At 38.5% G+C, this 22,264-nt stretch overlaps 2 protein-coding genes across 2 annotated transcripts in view; one reads left to right on the forward strand and one right to left on the reverse strand.

Annotated features, from left to right (window-relative positions):
• LOC106644195 (regulator of G protein signaling 7) overlaps window positions 1-22,264 on the forward strand; it is a 750,859-nt gene that overhangs the window by 162,785 nt on the left and 565,810 nt on the right. The gene's annotated exons all lie outside the window — the stretch shown is intronic.
• Window positions 10,337-10,960, reverse strand: LOC149373252 (uncharacterized). The gene has a single exon (XM_089597568.1). The coding sequence runs from the start codon at window positions 10,958-10,960 to the stop codon at window positions 10,337-10,339; it is 624 nt and encodes a 207-aa protein (XP_089453694.1).

Genomic DNA, 22,264 nt, shown 5'->3' on the forward strand with positions numbered 1-22,264 from the left:
TATTTGTTTTTTTTCTTGCACCCTTTTATTACACTCATAAGTACCGTCAGTGAGCGGCTCATTTGCTGTATACTCGTACTGTAGTGTCTCTCCTTCACTCTTCTCTTCCTTCGACCTTTCTTGTGCTTGATCGGCTCTCTCCGACACTTCAATACCTCTGCCTTCGAAAACACCTTTCCCAAATGTCTCGATGCTTCCTACTGCCTCGTTTGCTTCCGTTAACTTTTGGGTGCCTTTCACTCTTCTCGCCTCTTCGGCCACCAAGCTTGCTTGTATCAGCTGCCTGCCCCAATCATCAAGTCCCGTACTGTGATTTCCTGATTCGTTATTTATTATTACTGGTGTTCCACAATTCGCAACAATAATGTTTTTTGATGGACTCTTGTTGCATTCTGTAATAGAGAACGGTACTTGCTCGCGAGTTTTTCGCCCCTTTGGTACGACCTGATTTTTTTTCATCGCGAGAGCGCTTGTTGAATTTACTTCATGTTGCATTCGGTCCTCCCTTCGTACATAGGCTAATCTATCATTCACTGGCCCCTGTAAAATAATTTTATTGGTTGCCTCCGTGTCTGTTTCTGTTTTTAAATTGCTAACTATAATATTTTTTCTTAGGCGATCTCTTTTTCTCACTGTTTTCTTTATTTTCCTGCTTAATTTTTCGTTTATTCCTACTTTTTCCTTGGATTTAGAATCTACCTCACCATCAGCTTGACCATCTATTTTCGTTTTATATTTATTTACTTTCCGTTCATCAAAATTTTGTTTTTTCTTCTGTACTTTCTTATCTGAATCTTCTGAATCAGAGTAAATAATTCTCCCTTTTTTAGTATTTTCCTAAATACGCTGCTTCCGGGTCGCTCGTATTTTAAAAATGCGCACTGGAAGCCCATCGCTATCGGCTAGTCCTTTTTTCTTCTGTTCTTTCACCAGCTGATACAGTTCTTAGCTTGGCCGCTCAGTGTTTATTTCTCGCTCTCCTATTACTGGATTTCAAGAGAGTGCGTCAGGTGCTTTGTTTGAAATGCCTGGCTGATATACTACGTCAAACTCGTAGCCTTACAGTTCCGCTTTTAGCCTATTAAATCTTATGTCAGGCTTCTTTGACGTATGATAATGTTTTAGTGGCTCATGATATGTGACCACTGTAAATTTGCGCCCAAATAAGTACGGCTGAACCTGTTCTTTTGCAAACACGATCGCCAGCAGTTCTTTATCATACGTCGGGTAGCGTAATTTGCTCCCTCGAAGGCATCGTGAAGCATATTCACACGGCCTATCTTTCCCCAGTTCGCCTTGGCTTAATACTTTCCCTATTGCGTAATCTGATGCATCCAGTGTAACTATAAAAAGCTTGTCTAGATTAGGTGCAATGAGTACTGCCTCACTATGTAATGCATAAACTAGTGTTTTGAAAGCTTGCTCTTGCTGCTCTTCCCATTTAAACTCTGTTCTTTTTTTAAGAGTTTGGAGAGTGGCTGAGCAATTTTTGCATAATTCTGAATAAATCGTCTATAATATCCGACGAATCCAAGAAATTGCTGGATTTTTTCTGCATTCGTAGGTGTTGGGTATTTTTTCACTACTTTGATTTTTTTGGCTTGGGCATTTTTTCGGCTCAATTGTTAAGTTGGCTTTCGAAAGCCGCTTTAAATGTCTAATAAAACGCCTTCCGTGCTCTTCGAGATTCGGATCAAACACCATAATGTCATCCAAATACACTTTAATTTCATGCCCTTGTAGACCCGCCAAAGCGAGTGACATCGCACTTAAAAATGTATTGGGTGAATCCGTACACCCCATTGGCATTTTCTTATACTGATAACGACCGTCCAGCCCCGAAAATGCTGTTTTTTGTGCGTCATCCTCGTGAATTTCTATTTGGAAGAATCCCTGTTTTAAATCGACTACTGTAATATATCAAGCTGATGCTAAATGCTTGAGTATATCCCTTTTAAATGGTAAGGGATAGCAGCTTCCTACAGTAATTTCGTTGAGCTGCCTAAAATCAGTTACCACGCGCCAACGCTTCTTCACGTCCGGCCCCGCATGCTTGGGTACAATCTACATGTTAGAATTGTACGGCGATTTCGAGGGCTCGACGATTCCTTGCTCGAGCAATTTCTCTATTTTTTTTTTTATCTGTTCCCTTAGCGCTGGTGGGTATCTATAGCGCTTTGCCTTCACGGGCTTGTCCATCGTAGTTATGATGCGGTGTTTCAATATATAAGTTGCTTTCAGTGGTTCTCCATCTAGGCCAAATACAAATGGATTATACTCTATGAGTTTCTGGACGTGTGATTTTTCTTCCTCGTTGCAGCTTGAAACATTAATAAGCTGTATTATTGTATCGATTCTCGCTACTTTTTCTACATCTGACAAACTACCTTAATTGTCAGTGTTCTTGAAATCACCATTGTTCCCGCCACTTGTATGATTATTTGTAACGCTATATTTAACTTTGTTCATTTTTCTTCTTTCTTGCCCATTTGCCTTAAAAAGTCTTATCATTGCCTCATTAATGCCCTGAGCGTTGTCCCCTTCGACGTTCAATGGATCGGCCCCTCACATCACCTCGCATTCTAATAACTTAATTTCCGGTACAGGTATGCTTATTGTTTCATTTAGTGTGTTTACACACTCAGCATAAGCTTTTCCACCATTATTTGTGGCTATAAAATTTCCGAATAAAACTCCTGCTCTCATTCTTTGCAAAGGAACCCACACTACTTTTATTTTTTCGCTTTTTATCTCGACACGGGCACATATAACTTGCCTTGACCTAGCAAGAATGTCGAGCATCTCTGGCTCAATTAAATTAATTTTCATTCCTCCTAATTCAAAAATATTTTCTGCTGCACTTATGCGACCTTGATACAACTTAGGAATATCCCATCCAATTATTCGTTCCCCATCTATCGGGAAGTCGCGTGGGACCACATGCAACCTACACATAAGGCCATTCAGTGGTATTTCAACTACACCTAAAGTGCTACGCTCTCCGTGTGTAACACCCACAATTCTCACTCGGTTTCTCACGTCAAAGAATGCATTTAAAAGAATACTGTCTTCCTTTATAATGGAAATTTCAGCTCCTGTGTCCACGTAAAATTTTGCTTCTCCACCTCTCAGTCAAGTGCTTGTCATAAATACCAAAGGGGATGTCCTACCTGCTAGAAATATATTAATTTTTGCTTTACGCTGAGGCTTGCTTCCGTTATTGTTTCGTCCTTCTTCCATTTGAGGGCTGTTTCAAGGCAAATTATCTCTCCTTGTCATTGTATCAACTCTCGCACTCGCAACTAGTGACTCTCTGACCTGTACGCTTGCTATTATTCTGCTGTCGAGTGTTTTTGTTATCTTCCTATCAACTGGGGGATGCCCGATGCTTGGGAAGCGCATCGAGCATCCTAGGAGTTTAAATTTTCTGCGCGTGACTCGTCTGTTCTCGTACTTACTCTCATTGCTGTATTGACTATTTTGGTTTCCTCTCTGATTGTAGAGGTTGTAATTGTTGTCCCTGGGTCCGTAATTATTATAATTATTTTCTCGTTGCTGATTATTATTGTTATAGTTGTTATTTCCAGGCGCGTAATTGTTATAATTGTTTTCTCGTTGCTGATTATAATTGTTATAGTTGTTATTGCCCGGCACGTAATTGTTATAATTTTTTTCTCGTTGCTGATTATAATTGTTGTAGTTCTTATTGGGTGCGTTATTATTATAATTATTTACCCTTTGCTGATTATTATTGTTATTATAATTATTATGGGGTGCATAATTATTTCCCCTATTTCGACCATTTAAATTCCTATTCTCTTCGAATGGCCTACTATTGTTCCTGTTATTATTCGCCAGAGGGCGACTATTGTTGCCATTGAAGTTCTTATTATTATTGTTACAACTATTATAATTAGATAAGTAGCTATTATGTTTATTATAGTAATTTCTAGGGTCAGGGTTACTGCACTGCACATTAGGTGCCTGATCATTGTACGCTGGTCTTCCTTCATTTTTGTCCCTCATCTCCGTTAGTCTCTTGGGTGGTTCTGTTTCGGGCCTATCGAGGTCTTTTTTTCTTCCGTTTTTCGCGTTCCTCCATAGCTTTTCACACCCGCTCGTAGAGTGCAGACAGTGCTCCTGACAATATGAGCACCACTTAACATCTTTGATGCCATCCCATTCGTCCGTATCGCTCTTTCCCTCCAGCGCATCGCTGATCACCATGTCTATCCTTGGATTCCTCTTACCAAAACAACTCTCCCGTGTTGCATATGTGTTGAAATTATCGGGTGCCATTTGACGTAAGCTTAACTCGTTATCTATGTTTATAGCCGCTTCAATGGCCTCCTCCAGTGTTACAGGTTTAACCCCGGCCACGTTTTGACTGTATGGCGCTTTCAGCCCGTATATAAACTGTTTCGCTGACTCTCTATCCGCGGATTATTTTAGGGCAGTTTTCTGAATCTGGGACAGCTGTGGGTTGGCGTCATGAGTCATCATTATTCTATTATGCAACCATTGCACCCAGCTGCAGTACTGAATAACTGACTTGCTGTTCAGTTGAGTCAGTGACTTGAGTTGGGCTAGCTGTGTATCGATGCCTCTTATTCTCCTGAATCGCTTTGATAGAGCGAGCAAAATTGCGTCTACAGTATGAAACAGTGATAACCAGGTGCAAAATTGATCTGCCGCCATCCCCCTAAGTTTACCGCCTAGTGTACCTATGAAGTATTTTTTATATTGCGGAGGAACTGCTAGATTTGCTGTCCTCACCATCTGTTCAAAAAGTGGAAAGTTTATTGGATCTCCATTGAATATAGGGATGCCACTCGCCGTGCTGTTAACATGGGACAGTTCACTATAGCGCATGCTAACAGGGTACGTGTTTTCCGCTTGCTGTTGACTCATGATGGGGTTTATATAAGTTGGATTTGGCTGCGCTTGATGTTGCTGCTCTCGCAAAATATATTCCCGGTTCATGTTATTATCCCGAAATGGCCAGTCAGATGACGGTGCTATCGGTTGGCTTCTCACCCTTTTATTTATTGGGCCTGTGGGTTCGTAGCTAGGACCAGCATCATGCATCCTCGCGCCCGAAAAATTTGGGACTCCCGTTTGCTGTCCCCCATACATTCTTATTTCTTTCATAGTCCTTGACGGTAAGCCCCAATTGTTTTTATGGCCAAGTACTAATTCCCTACAATTTTGTGTTAGTGCTTCCTCCGAAAACTGTGTCACACATTGCTGTTCTGTTTGCTGCGTCGCTTGTTTTTCTCCTCGTCTGAGCGCATGTTGAAGCGTATCCTGAGTATCATTACTGTTGAACCTATCTTTCAAGTGCGAGTTTATGTCCCTCGAAATTTCGCTCATCCCATTTCCGGCTGTATAATCTGCATTCTTTAAGGGTGACATATTCATCGCGTGATTTCTTACGGTGTTTGAATATTCTGCACCCGCTCCTATTATGCATGATGTTGTTTGTGAGACTTTCTCCCAAATTACCTACTATCGTAGTTCCAGGTATCCTCCGCCTTGGTCCTGGATTGAAGCTGCTTTTTTTCGTACTTCAGCAACTCCTTGTTTCGCTCATTTCTCTCGTAGCAGTTCCTTGTTCACTTCATGGCACGATACTATGTGTGTTTCCCAAAAATCCCGAGAGTCGATACGTTACCGTCGACAAAAACCGAGAAAAAAAAATTTATTTTTATTTAATCGCGATGACCATCCCACTTCTGACACCAAAACTGTTGCATAGGATTCTATGGTCTTGGGGTGCACACGAAGTAAATAGTCAAGGAACTAGTATCAACGTCCTTATTTATGCAAAAATGAGAGAAGAGCGCGTCGCGTGTGTACGACCTTCGTTCGAAAAAGAGGGGGCGCACGTACGTGTAGCTATGAAATAGTCCGTGACAAATGTAATACAACAGTTAATGAACTAATCAAATATCTAAATTGTAGTTTTCGCTGTTTGCCCTACTTTTCACAAAAAGGCAATTTAAATGATTCCATAAAGCTTACTTCGTTTTTAACTTAGCAGCTCATGTACTGGAACAAACTTTTTAACTATGAGTCTGAAATTTTCACGTAAAAAAGAAATTTTTTTGTTTCATATTTTGTGACGTGGTAAATTGACGTCTCAGTAGAGGTGTATGCTTAACAGTAGCAGACAAGAGGAGAGGCGGTACAATGCGCACTTACCCTACCTTATCCAAGGCCCTTGTACCTTCACCTATCCCTACTATGGGCAGCACGGCCAGCTCTTGACCGTGGGCAGCGGCTGGTATGTGTGCGTATCAACGCACACCTATGCAGGTAGCTAAGGTATCGAGGCAGCACGAATAGGCGAGCCGGCAGGAGAGACACTCTCGCTCTTGTCTGCTTACTATCGGGACGCGTGATCCAAGGGCTATAAGGTGTCCACTGTAAGTTTCCACAGGCGTGTGTGCAAACTGCGTATAATACTACAGTATACTGCACCAAGTGACAACAGGAGACACAGTAACGGTTACCTGTTGACGACCTGGGCTGCTGCGACAACCCACACACACACACTGCCAAGGACAGTTGGGTCCAAGTGCCGACTCCTGCCAATCGGATCTCCCGGTGCCCGAAGCTAGTGCTGCTGAAGATACCCCTGCAGTAGTGAAAACGGTGGGCCTATTTCCTTTGTATCCCTACCACGTGAAAACATTGTGCCGAGCAGCAACTGCCAAGTAAAATAAAGTAGTAAAATAAATATGTGCCGTGTCTTGCTGCAGACTGCAAGGCGGGCAAGGCACGACACATCACAATTTTAATAATGATAATGTAGTGAGGTATACGTAAAGATTAGATAAATTAGTTAAATTTGTTTACTAAAAACAATTTAATTAAATTAGAACAAAAAATTTTCTCAAACTTTATTTTTTATTTCTAGTTTATCATCATGGTTAATTTATATTAGTAATCCATTTTTACTTTTGCATCTTAATAAGGCAACATACAATTGGCCATGCAAAAAAAAACGTTTTCTTAAATATAAACCAACTTTGTCAAAACTTTGGCCTTAAGATGTATCAGTGGCCATTGAAAATGCTTATACTCAAGGAAATCGCTTTCTGTACGTAATAAAAGGTAATGATAATGTTTTCCCGGTATTTATAGTTATCTTTAGCATAAAAATTTTTACTCCAATTTTTTTATCAGTTACAACTTCAGTTTCGATCCTATACTCAAATAATCATGTAATTTGTAATCTCATGCTATAACATAAGCCGTCAGCAATATTAAAATTCCTGATGAACATAACGATCACTTCAATTTCTAAATTTAGCTAATGAGGTGGCAAACCTTTACGAATATTGTTTAAAACTTTAACTGGAAAATGTATGTAAAAATCGTCGTCAGACTTATTCACTCTTTTACGAGTTGCATGATTTATGCTATAGTAGGATTTCATGTCTTCTGGTCAATGATTTAGAACTTTCGTGTTTGAAAATTGAGTATATTCATTATGAAAAGTGAGAACAAAATTATGTACTAAACAATTCTTATTTTTGAGGAAAATTTTCGAGCATACATCATTAATTTTTCATGATTTATAAATACTGAAAGTTTTTATTTTTCCTTTTTCAATTTCCAACGATAATTAAGAAAATTCTAAGTCGTAACAGGGAATATTAATACTTAATTTCATTATATGAAAATATGACCGAAAAAGCAATGATTAATTACTTTCGGATATAATCATACTTCTACTACTATTTTTTAAAACCAGCAGAATTTGATGAATATCTCTACCTAAAGATATTAATTTGCTTCCAAAATGAATGTCTGTATTGCATAAATCATGCGAATATCTGTCAACTGTTCCTAAGACTTTTTTGGGATCATAGAAGCCTCGTCTTGTATAATTAAATCTACTTCTTTTAACTTTTTTTTTTTTTAATTCAAACTTTAAGAATGAATTATCTTTATTGTTTAAGTCTATTGATGAGCAAATTGTTCTATCACTGGTCATTCCTTTTAAGAGTAATATTGATGCTGTACCAGCCCATGCTATAGACCAAATTTTTTTTTATACGAGAAATAAATTAATAAATTAATGTTTATCATAGAAATGTTTTTTTTTTTAACATCCTGGGCCATTAATAATAAAATGTTATGTAATTGTTTACATATACTTTTGAAAGTCATGATTTACGATCAGAGAGATTAATTAGGGCCATAGAATATAACCACTATATTCTCATTTTCATTACTTCTTTAAATATCTTTATCTGTATTTCATATAAGGCCTAATTAGAATTCCATAAAAGGATGTTAAAGTAAAGTAAAAAGAGCCAATTAGACCTTTTTTTCCGGAAACACTATATAATCAATAAAATGATTATAAACTTTTTTTAATCTTATCTCCTTAGATATTTTCTGCGATTAGAAACGAGGCAAAAATTTGACTAAAGAACTTATGCAAAGGTACTTATTAAATTTACACTACTTTTGTTTTGACTCTTTAACAATTTACAAAGATTATTCATTTTTTTAACTTTGAAAAACAAAAATAAAAATGAAGTATCAAACTAATTCAAAAACTGCTTTTCACACAATCACCCTCTGCTGCCCCTCTCAACCCCCCGCCCTTAAAATAAGAAAAAATTCAATTACTATTGATAATATTTTAATTAACTTAATAATAGCCAACATCCGTAGCCCCCATAAAATAAGGAAAAGTTCCGTTAGTTTTCCCGTTATTTTGATCCATTTAAAATTTCCCATTTTTTCTTGTAATCCCCCCCCCGCGGCCCAGCAGCCCCTCTGCACATTTGTAAGCACCCCTCTGATACCCCTCCACCACTCCCCTGTAGCCCATCCATTATATGTTACTGATCCAGCACCCCTTGCAATACGAGAGATAACTCTATAGATTCGCAGTACCTCAGTCTATAGTAAATCAATAGACTACTGTATACACCAACGGTACATAAGCTAAAACTAGCTGTATTCAGCAATTGCAATCGGTAGCTCCTACAGCTTACAGTAAATAAGCTTTTAGTAAATGTATGGTTATCTATTTTTTTCACACCATCTGGGAGACAAATAAATCAATTTTATACTTAGTAACAACGAGTACAAGATATATCCAACATAGTTGTTACTTTGTTTAAATATTAATAAGTATAAGATCTGAGAATCGTTGACCTTTTCTTTTGTTTGTAGTATTTCTTTCTGATATTATGTTTTAAATCTATACGTGTAATCGTATAACATAATATGATCACAAATATTTATTGAAACTCAAGAAGTAAAAAAATTATAAAAACTGTCGTAGTTATCACTAGTAGCCTTATAAAACCACGAAGAGACATAACTCCCTAGTGTTTAATGTAAAAGGAAGAACAACTATTAATAGATAGAGTAATCAAATAATAGTTTGTTCATACTTCTTTGCCTTCTCTTATAATTTTTTTTCTTCTTAAACCTGTCTGTCTTGAACCTTCTACTTTTTATGTACACGAATTATGAAATAAACAATTATTATGGAAAAGTTATTACTTTATGCATAATTCTAATTTTTATAAGATCAGATTTTGAGTACAGAATCTTGAAATAAGATTCTTTTAGATTTTTTATTTTTAGTACCTATACAATGTTGTTTGAATTATTCTTTATTAGAACGTCGAGTGAATACAAGATTGGCAGATCAGCCGTAACAGATATTTTATAGTAGGCAGATCGACGTGGAGGTCTGGTTTGAGAGTCCCCAGCGAAGCAAGAGGTCGAGGCGTGCACACACGTTGGCTCCACTAGATAAAGCTGTACGCTCGCGCCGGCAGAGACCAAGTGAGCAGCAGCTCCCTCTTCTTTGAGCAGAAAGAGGGGAAGGGGAGGGCATGGGCGCGCAAGACAAATCTTGCACAACCCGCCCGCCTCGTTCCGTGAACGATCTTAGTCTCCGCCCGCCGTACCTGGGTCAAATTCGGCCACAGGGTCTTTGGAGGTGGCGTCGCCGACACTAGGCGATCAGACAGGCAGTAGAGAGAGCTTGCTGATGGGACGGGTGTATTCACTAGTGGCGGTCTGGATGGTGGTGGCGCGAACGAGCCCGTCGGGTCCGGGATGAACCGAGATGATGCGACCGAGCGGCCACGTGCCGCTAGACTGGAGGAGCGTGGTGTCCACCACGGCGACGACGTCATCAACCTAGAAATTACGACGTGGGACCATCCACTTGGGTCGTTGTTGAAGCGTGTCCAAGTACTCGCGGCTTCAGCGGCTCCAGAACTGGTCTCGGATTCCCCGGACCAGCTTCCAGTGACTTAGGCGATCGAGCTTCTCGGGCGGGGTGCTGGCCTCAAGCACATAATTCAGCGGGCCACCGACGAGGAAGTGTCCAGGGGGTGAGGATGTCCAGATCATCTAAGCCTCCGGTGAATGGAGTGAGAGGGCGGCTATTGAGGACCGCCTCGATGCTGGCCAAAACGGTGGAAAACTCCTCGTAGGTGAGGTTGCGCAGTCCAAGGGCACGACAGAGATGATGTTTTATTGCTTTGACACCGGCCTCCCATAGTCCGCTGAAGTGGGGCGCCCGTGGAGAAATGTAGTGCCACGTGACGCCTTGTTTAGCCAGTGAGCCAGCAACACGCTTCCACTTTATTTCGGCATCTTGGAGAGCCTCGCGCATTTCACGGTCTGCGGCGCGGAAGCAGGTGGCGTTATCATTCCAGATATCTAAGGGTCGACCGCGCCTGGCGCAGAATCTTGTGAGCGCTCTAATAAATGACTCAGTGGAGAGATCACCAACGGGCTCATGCTGTGACGCCTTGGTGGTCATGCAGACGAAGATCGCGACGTAGCCCTTGCTTGTGCGGATGCTTCGGCCCTTAGCAGATAAAATGTTGAATGGGCCAGCGTAGTCAACTCCAGTGCGAGAGAAAGCTCGAGCAGGAGTAACCCGTGCGGCCGGTAGAGGTGCCATGTGTTGAGTGGCAGGCCGCGCCTGCAGTCAGGCGCAGACCACGCATCCCTGGAGAATGCTTTTAATTCGCCGCCGCCCGCCAACAATCCAGGCCTTGCGAGCCACATAGGCGCTGGTGACTCTGACTTCTCCGTGAAGAGCACGAGCATGAGCCCACTGGATAATGTGCCGAGCGAGGCTGCATCGGCTGTCGAGGATTGGCGTATGCTGCTCGTCGAAAGTGAGCGCAGAATGTTGGAAACGACCGCCAACTCTAAGGACGTCATCGGAGAAGATCGGGTCTAGAGACAGCAGTGGATTTTTCGCAGGGACACGGCCGCCCTTTTGCAAGCTCGCAATCTCTAGGGCGAAGAATTGTCGCTGGCTAAGGCGGACGCAGGCGAGGTAGGCATCGCGCAGCTCAATCGTCGTCAGTAGGGCGAAAGGCGAGGGAGCGGGATCTCGACGTAGCCGACGACGGATCCAGCGACGCCGTCGAGAGTCCGATGACGGCTGGTTGTAACGGTCCGGACGGGGTGCGGAGTCCCATTTGGGGCAAGCAGTGCGCAGTCAGCCGCAACGTCCAGATTGAGTTCCGGGTTTGGAGCTGCAAACTTGCAATCGTTGGAGAGCGCATAAAGACAGCGCCTCTGACGCCAGAGATGCTCGTGACGGCTGGCTCGGGACTGGCACCAAGCTTTCGAGCAAGTGCAGAGGACGTGATTGAAATCTCCAAACAAGCGTCGACGAGTGCTCTTGCTGTGACTGTCCGCCCCCCGGGGCCCATGAGCTAAACCTTGAGCGTGGGCCAGACGGCTAGTCACAACGGTGAAGCAGATGCCACGTCGATCCCGTCCTTTGAGTCCGAGGTGAAGAGGCACTGCTTTGCCTCAGCTGGTGCTGGGTCGGGCGTGGCCCTGCGCTTGCGACCGCCATCATGGATGAGGCTGTGATGCCGCGCCTTGCAATATTGGCATACACCTTGGGAAGGGCAGACAGTTGCCATGTGACCCGGCTTCAGGCAGTTAAAGCACAGCTTGTGCTGAGTGACGAAATTCCTTCGCCCAAGCGCGTCCAGTTCCAGGAAACGGCTGCAGTGACCTACGTAGTGCGGCGCGTGGCAAGCAGGGCAGTCATCGTTGACTGCGTGGGTGGCTAAAGATCGGTGGTTGCGGCTGAGTGGCGTCGGCGCGGAAGGGCGACTGCCGGTCTAGCGTACAGGATCGTTCGTCGATCGGGGAGGACGCGAGGCTTCCATTGAAGTCAGTAAGCGGCCGTGCCTCCGCAGAAAGCTGGACAAAGTGGCGAAGAAGGCCGCTTCCCCTTGTGCAGAGCTGGCTGCCTCCAACTTCTCGAGCTCGTCTTCCTAGGCTCTCCGAGTTGAGGGATCCATGGCGGTCGAGGCTAAAGAGACCATCCACACATCCCAATGTTCCACCAGCTGATTGAGCGCTCGCAGTTGATCACGGTGCTTTTCTAAGGCATCGAGCAAGCCCTGCAGACCAGCAGCGGACTCCTCGCGCAGAGGCTTGAGTGTTTGGAGTGTCATGACGTGGTCCTGCACAAGGAGGCCGCGATGCTCGACTTACGAGACAAGAAGACTCCAGGCCGTGAAATAATTGGAGCCAACGAGCTGCAAGGTGTCCAGAACTGCTTTTGCCTCACCCTGCACGTTTGCCTTTAGGTAGTAAAGCCTCTCGACGTCGGTGAGCCGAGCATCCTGGTGAATGAGCGTCTGGAACAGGTCGCGGAAAGACTGCCAATCCTCGCGACGGCCAGAAAAGAGCGGAATATTGATGCTCGGCAGGCGAGGATCCGAGTGCCGTCCAGGGAGCGGTCCGGGGAGTGGTAACTGGCCACCACCTCCTGGCATGGTCGGGAACAGCCGACTCCTAGCGTCATACAGGCACGCCTTAGCGTCGAGGTAGTATCCCTCTGCGGACCTGTACAGGGCTATCAAGGAGGTAACTTTGTCCACAGGTGCGCCCTGAATCAGATCCTTATGATTGGCTTGGAAGTCATTACAATAATCAGCGAGTAGCTCAAACCTGGCGTCGACGAGACCCATGCTCCATACTTCGACGCTCTTGGTGGATTGAGTGAATTCCGCGAGAACCTCTAGCAGGGCTTGCTGCGTTTCCAGAAACGAGGGCAAGCCTTCGTTATCCCTGTAAATTAGTCACGCGCTGAGCTCGACGCTTGTCTCTCAAACGGCGCCTTGTTACTTGTGGTGCAATCGTGCATGCCAAATGAGTCTACGTAGAATATTGAGAAAAAGGGGGTGAGGAATCGCAAATGAATCTATCAACCCGACCAGCCGCGGGATGACGTTAACTAGTAAATCCCGCGGTTTAAACATGAAGCAGCCTGCAATCTGCAACCCAAAACCTCTCGACAGCCTCACTGACTGAGTAATCGCGGTCGCACGCAAGGTCCACGACGCGGACTGCACGGCAGTCGCGGTGGGGCGTCTCTTGCCTGTCACATCTTGTTAAGGCTATCATAACCTCAAATCGCTCTACCACGTGGCACGGCTCTGCAGGATTGCATCACTTGCAACAGAGGCCCAATGTCTCGATACGTTCTCGGACGTAGAGAATGTATTTTCGCATGATCGCATCTCACATCGTCCTACTTACATTGCTTCGCGTAGCACCGTAGTCCTGGCTGTCTTGGGCTCGATGAGGTTCTGGCGGTTGTCTGTCCCAGTCACGCTATCCGGCTCGAAGGACCAATGTTTGAATTATTCTTTATTAGAACGTCGAGTAAATAGAAGATTGGCAGATCAGCCGTAACAGATATTTTATAGTAGGCAGATCGACGTGGAGGTCTGGTTTGAGAGTCCCCAGCGAAGCAAGAGGTCGAGGCGTGCACACGCGTTGGCTCCACTAGATCAAGCTGTACGCTCGCGCCGGCAGAGACCAAGTGAGCAGCAGCTCCCTCTTCTTTGAGCAGAAAGAGGGCAAGGGGAGGGCATGGGCGCGCAAGACAAATCTTGCACAAATGTCATCACAACAATAAGCCAATTTTTCTAAAGAACATTAAAAGAAGGATCTTATTTCAAACAAATGTTATCAACAGTTATTTTTAATCAAAATTTAAACTTCAATGATTTCTAACTAAATTAGAACATAATAAAGTATAAGCATATCATGTCATACCCTACTACTAAATAATGTTGTTTTAATTTATGTGAAAAAATTATAATTCGTTAATTTTTTTTTTTTTTTTAAGTGTACTTCCTCTTAATCAAAAATCTCTTTCTAAGCCACATTGTTTCATTCCGATATATTTTTACGTTTAATTTGCAAGATTCTCTTTTCTTTAGTTTTGTATCTTAATAACGATACGTATAGTTATCCATAAAAAAATACAGGCTTTTTTAAGTATATACTGACTTTATCGAAACTACTCCTTCAGGTTTGTTAATTGTCATAGCGAATGCCAAGATTAAAGGAAATTGCTTTCTGTAAAGTATGAAAGCTGAAGACTAGGTATTCCCTGTATTTAAAGTGATTTTTGGTATGAATACTCTATTTCCAAGTTCTGTCCTGTAATCATTTCAGCTTCAGTATTATACTTGAATAAGTTTTTAATCCTTATTTGTGTGCCGTTGCACTAACCATCTGCTGTACACAAATTTTTTATCAATATTACTATTGCTCTAACTTTTAAATTTAGTTCATGTGGTGGCAAACCGTCACGAATATTGTTTAATATCTTAATAGGGAAGTTTCTGTAAATTTTTTTTCTCAATTTATCGACACCATTATACGTTGCATGACCCATGCTAAAATAAGCTGTCGTATTTCCTTTCATTAGATTTAAAATTTTGTTATTTAAAAAAATAGTGTATTCATTAGAAGAAGTCAAAATAACAGTGTTTAATAAAAATTGTTAATTTTTACTAAATATTTAAACATACATCATTGACTCTCCATTTTTTGGGAAGTAAGTACCAGTGATCTCAGTTTTCCCTCTCCAATTTCTAAAAGTAACTTAGTAAAATTTTTATTAACCGAACAAATGTTTGTATATAATTTTAAAGTATAAAAAGAGCTTAAAACGAACGACAACTTTTTAGTTTTGATATAACCATTTTTCTACAACCATTCTTATACCAGGAGGTCTTTGATGAAAATCTCCTCCAAAAGTTATTAATTTATTAAGAAAATGCATACGTGTATTGCATATATCACGCAAAGTTCTTTCTACTATCTCTAGAGCTTTTTTTGGAATCATAAAAGCCTCATCTCAATTCATCACATCTATTTAACGTTATTTTTTTTTCAGACTTAATTTCAAAAAACATAGTCTCAATATTATTTTAATCCAAAGGAAAGTAACAGTTGTATGACTGGTCATACTATTTAGTAGTAGTACTGATGCAATGCCAGTCCATGCCATTGATAAATCTTTTTTTCTTTGTGATATAAAGTAATAAATTCATGTTTTATACAAAAAGGTTTTTCTTGATCCTTCAGGACCGTGTATAAAATAAATCTTCTAAGCGTTTTCACATACAATTTTAAAAATATTTTTTTCTACATAGTGCAGCTGAGCATACATCGAATCGAACGTATGTTTACAGAATGCAATTTTCTCTGCGTCGTCATTGTTTTGTAGGTAAATTTGAAATAGTACAGGTAAATAAAATAATTTACATAATTTATCTTTAAGTTCAGACATTTTATTGCTGTGTAGAAGAGCATAACTTTCTTTATTATGAATGAAATCCTCACAAAAAAAGTTTTTGTACTTATCTTAAATGTGTATATATTAGTTCGGAATAAGGGACACGTCAAAAGAATTTTCTCAATAACTGTGGGTATACTGAAACTGCTGCATGTATTTTAAATATATAGTAGGGTAGGCTGGGGGTGGCCTAATAACACTTAAGAATGTGTGGCGGCCAGTAATTAAGAGTTTTATTGGATTAGTGTACGGTGTCTATTGTCTACGGAATATTTTCTTTTTTTGCTGGAAAGGGGCAGTGGAGTAATCTACAAGGGGCTCTAAAAGTTCTGCAAGAATACTACGTGTTAGCCTGGCACTTTTTTACTTTATTTAATTATTAGGTGGAAATAACAGTGAAGGCCATTAAATTTTTTTTATTTTGTGGTGGGGTGATTGGCAGCGTGGTGAAGAGAATTGTAAACTGCCCCTCCTCAACAAATTTATCATGTAAAAAAAATATACTTAGTCTTAGAGCCGCACCTTCTACTTGCCTTACGTGACAACTCATACTGTTCTCATTAAAAATAAAAGTTATTTGCTTAGATATATATGTAAACAGTCATTACTATAGTTTATATTAACAACTCTTAGATTATTTATAAAAAAGTATTTCTTTTTTACTTTTATAAATCTTTGTGTATGGATCAAAATTTATTTGGTTTTTAACAGTAAATCTAATGCTTTAATACTTTCTATCCTTTTAGTAACTACATTTTTTAAATGCACCGTAACATTTATTGTTTATTACAGACATACGTTATAAAAATTATAGCTTATTAACAAAAGTAAGCATAAAACGTCAAAGTAAAAGAGAATCTGGCATATTCTATTGAGCTGATCTTAACGTTACATATATACAACTTATAACTCTGAGCTATTTGTTATAAAGCAGATCATGTAATAAGGTTCCATTGTAGTTAAATTTAAGCTTTTTATGAAAACCTGTTTTTAGACTTGATGACTATAAATACAAATTAGTTAGTACTTCTTTACTTGTTCTAAGACATTTAAAAGCAGGATTTGGTAGTCAGTCCATGTATTTGTTGCATTATAAACTTGTTTTAGCTTAAGAGGTATGTAGTTTAATCATATAAATAGTATAACAGTGTAGAGGGAGAACAGACCTTAATTTATGTGTAATAAGATGGTAGCCTAAATACTACGCCTGTACAACATGCTACTAAAGCGTACTTCTTGTTTTTTAGGTAGTAAACCTTACGGAAACACAATACATAAATAAATATATTTAAATTACGACGATAATAGTTATACCCAATGAAGATACAAATAATCTCTGTCAAAAACTGTTCAAACTTTATACACTATGTTGATAAAAATGCATAAGCTCTGTTAAACATAAAAAAATGAACGTCAATATAAATTGCCCGATTACCAAAACATTAATTACAGTAGAGTTTGGTACGTAAGATAACCCTTATTGCTTACGCTGAAAATTGTTTGCAATCAGATCACAGTGAAAGCTGTTGTCCTTCATTTTTTAAAATAATTTTAACATTACGTGTGTCTTTAAGTGGGCTTAGGAGTAGTAATAAAATTCAGAGATTACAATGATATTGAGTTTTTTTTAGATCTTCTAGGATCCGTATAATTTGTACGGATTTTTTCAGTTGTTGTTACTGGTCATTTTTGAAGGAATGACACAAATTAAAATTATATAGTTAACATAGGCTGTTATAGGACGTTACCTTAATTTTGACATTTACAAGGAAAAAAATTATTTTAAAATGCAAAGATATTTAAAAAACCCTATGGATCAATTAATAACTGTTTAGTTATTTAGTGAATAAAATTTTTTAAGCAATGGAATTTATAAGCTCTATGATTACGGTTCATGGGATTAAGAACTCTGGGATTCATAGGATAATGGGGTTGAAGGCTCGGGAATGATAGTTATGAAATTAAAGGCTCTGTGAAACTAGAGTTATGGGGTTAAAGGGCTTGGGTTACAGTACATTTTCGAATTTTGAAGGGGTCTAGAGCCGCTTTTGAGAGCTTTGCTTCTGAATCTCCTTAATACATTATGAATAGTTTTAAATTCTGATCAACTTGTTTGGCCAGATATTTCATTTGAAAGTCAATACAGATTAAGTGTTTGTTGACTTGTTTCAAATCCAAAGATGACCAGAAGCTCGTAATGGAAACTGGTTCATGTGTTTTATGTATCATAAGCTTATCATGGCCCATGTAATTTGTGGACGAACCTTAGAAATAATATAGTAGTGTATAGGAAGGATAGTCTAGATACTGCAACTGTGCACCACCTGAAATATAACCGTACTTTTCTAGTTCGTTTATGTAGTAAATTTCAGATCAACACAATCCGATAAAAAATGATATATTCTAATCAGTGAGGTAATCTTGTCACCTAAATATGTTGAGAAAAGCATAAAACAGTGGGCAATAGGGTACCGAAGTATAAGGTAACACTTCCTGAAGATAATGTAGATACACATTTCATGATACGATATTTTAAGAGACCTATGCCTATTGCAGTGTATCAAGTGTTGTGCTGTTGTCCATGAAATCAGTATACTCATCAATCAGGAGCAATTTTAATAAGTGTTGTAATGTTTATAAGTTAAAAATTTAAATAATTTAATGTATTATAAATCTTAAATTTTGCATATTTATTTTTGACACTTCCTAGATGGTTATCGCTTTTCTCTCGAAAAAACTGTTGACTACATTAATAAATAAGCTTAAAGTTTTACAGTTAAATTCTAGCATTGCATTTCAGTTCAAAAGAATGTACCAAGTGGTGCCGAAGGACGATCGAAGCCAAATACAATAAAAATCAGTGAGGTAGGTGATGATATTTCTAAGAAAAGTATCAAAGACCAGAGTATTTGACATGGGCAAGCGATCAATACCAATTTTTACCTTGCATTCAATCGTTAAGATAAGAAAGATGAGTAAGTGTCACGAAAAAAGGTGTTCTTAACTGCAATGCCCCTAGCGTAATACCAGAAGACATCTGGCCTAGAGCCCAACCACCTCCAACGCTTCAGGGCGTTCGGGTCGCTCTATCAACTACCCTGGTGCTACCAAAGTACCTTTTGCCACAACATCAAGACAGAGAAAACAAACGTAAGGAGTTCAGGACAGGTAGCCATATCTAAAAGAAAGTATCATCAGTCTGTGGTTAAAAGTATCAGGGCTATTATAAATCCTTAGGCTCACTTAATCTCCATTAATCTCATTGGTCTATTGTATTTATAACTGTGTATAGCTATTTTCAACGAATGTTTAAACGCAAATTCTCAAAACAGTTCGACAACTATTAAACTAAATAAAGCTGGTAATTTTTAAACTTAGTCAGTCCTTCATAAGCAGACGTCACAAGCGAAGATGTCCGTCACAAGTCTGGGAACTCCGGCCATCAACGACCCTGCATTACCCTGTAGACTCTAAGCATTTAACTAGGAATCACTGATTCTCAAAAATTGATTCGTCAAACATTTTTTCTTCTAAGTATAGAACTGGATGTAAATATAAAAGCTTACTTCTATCACATATTTTTCAAGAGGAAATATTTTTAAAACGTTGATTAACTTTCATGCAAAACACACTTATAGAGGTAAGACTTTAAAACTGTATTTAACTGTATAAAAAACTACGTAAATCTCACAAACTAGGTTAATTCAGATGCATAAGCCTTACTGAATGTTAGAAGATTAGGAACAATGTAATTTATAAGATGGATGGAATGTTCATTTTAGTTGGTTTTTATATAAAAAGTGACACTTTGCATTCGTGTGTAGACTTATTTGTGATTAAATTCTAGTGATAATAGCTCTGCTCTAAATTTCTCATAATGAAAACTGTTTCTTGATCGTGAATATATTTTGATTAGTTTTTAATTTACGTCAACCATTTTGACCTGCTGTTTCATTTCATTATCCATACTTACTTTATATTCACATTATTTTTAGTGTCATCTAACACTTTCTCAAACGTTCCCAAAATATACTTCTTCCTTGCTCTATTTTATCAGGCTATTTTTTAAATACTTCAATTGTACTTTATGTTCATCAGTGATAAACATTTTTTATTTAGGACTTTGAATTGTTAGTCTTTTTTTAGATTCACTTTTAACAATTCTATTAGTCACAATTTCAGGCAGGTTAACTTTATTCTTGTTAATATAATTCATACATCAATGTTTAATGTGTCATTGATTTTATGTTAATACGTTCTACAATGTTACTAGTTCATTCAATTCTTAAAACATTAGTATTAAAGCAGAGTCATAAAAAGTGTGGTAATGATTATTATTAGTAGTCCTCTGTTACCATAAGAAAATAGGTCTTCTCTGCTCAAAAGTTCAAAAGAAAAAAGAATGGTTACTTTTTTATTTAAAACTGATGTTAGTTACTTTTTTCATTTTTTTGAATTAATCTTGTTCTGCGCTATAAGTTCAAGTACATAAAAAAAATATAAGATAAAAATACACGTGCATGCATAACGTATTACATGGAGAATTTTGGTTAATGTAGCCTTAAAAAGCCATACAATTCTATCAACTTTTTATTTAAATACTATTATTGTTCTGTTTTCTATACTTATAATGAAACCAAATTTTTATTTAATTTCTGACCGTTATACTTCTGTTACGTTAAAACTTCTGAGTAAACGAAGGAACTGGTAGATTCGTTCTCCTAACAAATAAATTTAATTATTGTCCATCAGAAACCAGCCGTCAGCCCAGTGGCCTTATTTGTTCTGACTTACTGTATACTTTCCTTCTAAATCGACAACTTAGCGTTGTGGTGTTAGGTTTTACCGAACGGTATGTATGTAGTGGTATGAATTTGTCGTACGCTGAGCTGGCATTGACCTACTGTTGGAATTTATATCTTATGTAATGTAGTAGTAGCGTATTTTGTTTGTTTTTTTATCTCATGTCCTTATAAAGGTTTTTGTCATACGTAATCTATCAAATTTTTAATTAATGTTTAATTTATTTACAAAAGCTTAAATTATGCTACTTTCAATTTAAATTTTAAATCTTAAAATTTTTGAAATAAGAAAGTACATTTAGTAAACAACACACTTGTGTCTTATCTAATGATTTAATAAATTTAGTGCAGCCAGAAGTAATAGATTTTTAGAAATAATACAAACTACTTAGTTTCAGATTCACACTTACGATATTTAAATACTAGTAGTTATTTTTTACTTGACTTGCTTCTATTATCCTTGGTTAGCCACTGCTTGCGCGCACGCAGTCGTAAAATCTGACAAAGTTGACCCCAACGATAATTTTAATCGTTTACGAAAGTACTCGTGATGATGACAATAGTTAAGCTTCTGCTTTTAACATTGAAACCTGAGTCGCTAATCTTTTCTTTTTTGTTCCTCTTTGTTTCACTTTTTAGGCAAGTCTACAGTGGCCTGGTTTGCTCAAGCTTTTCTCACACAGCTTAGCCACTTAACTAAGTTTTACATTTGCTTAAAATTATTGCTTCTGACACGCAGCTTAATCACTGAATTAAATCTTACATTTACTTAAAATATCCAACAGATCTCACGCTTTAACCTTTACAGTTAGTTTAGAGCACTTGATTAAAAAGAAAAGGCTAATATTGGTATGTACAAGGAGTTTTTATACTCTTGCATTTAAGGAGGATGCGTCAGGTTGGAGATTTAAATGACTGATTATAGTTGAAACTTATTACTTTTGATTGACACGATCATAGTCAGTACAATAATTACGCAGTAAGTAATAATTTAAACTGCTGATCTCTCAAATTTCTTATTAAGTACAAGTTGCTGTCAAAATTGTGTATGATATTTTTAGTGAATATTCTTAGTAAAGAATGTAAAAATCATCAATTATTAAAAATCTTGGATGTACTAGTGCGGATTGATGTTGTAAGATTTGAAATCGCTTTTTAAGATTGTTTGGAGGTTGCTCGCGTAGTTCGAGCTTGGCGACAGTAGCTTATTTCAAAAGAAGTAAGTTATACATTACGCGATTGCAGAAGCTTGATGTTTAAAAATCGCTGATCATTGGCATTTCATAAAATTCGAACAAAACTCTGTATTTCAAAGTAATAAAAATTATGTACATATCATGGGATTTTTGACTTTTTTTCATAAATATTTCTTATTTATGGAATCAATGACATAATAAATGCAGATTAGACTTTTTGACAGTGCTATGTTACTTATTTCCTTATATTTTTTTATGTAAATTGAATAAAGCTTATTTTGTCGTTATTTGCAGCGCCTTGTGCAATAAAAATAAAAAATGTTTTTCTGTTACGTCAATATTTTTTTTTTCTTATAACTATTTGTTTTAGTGTTAATATATTTTGCTTGTATTACTGTCAAAAGTTATAAAATTAGTACCTATTACAGCGAATTAAATAACTGCGTGGGTATCTCATACAAACTTCTTATTATGAAGCGCAGACCCACTTCCTGTGCACCAGTCAAAGTGAACGGCTAAAAAAATTTGTATCCTAGATTAATTTAAAGTTATTTATTCAAATAATTATGTATTTTATAATGTTAAATATAATTCTGGATTAAACGTGTTACAATGTCTGAGCACTTGAATTC

This window comes from Copidosoma floridanum, unplaced genomic scaffold (assembly GCF_036245765.1).
Source record: "Copidosoma floridanum isolate Cflo_tuat_1 unplaced genomic scaffold, Cflo_Japanese_pri ptg000034l, whole genome shotgun sequence".
NCBI classification, from domain to species: Eukaryota; Metazoa; Arthropoda; class Insecta; order Hymenoptera; family Encyrtidae; genus Copidosoma; species Copidosoma floridanum.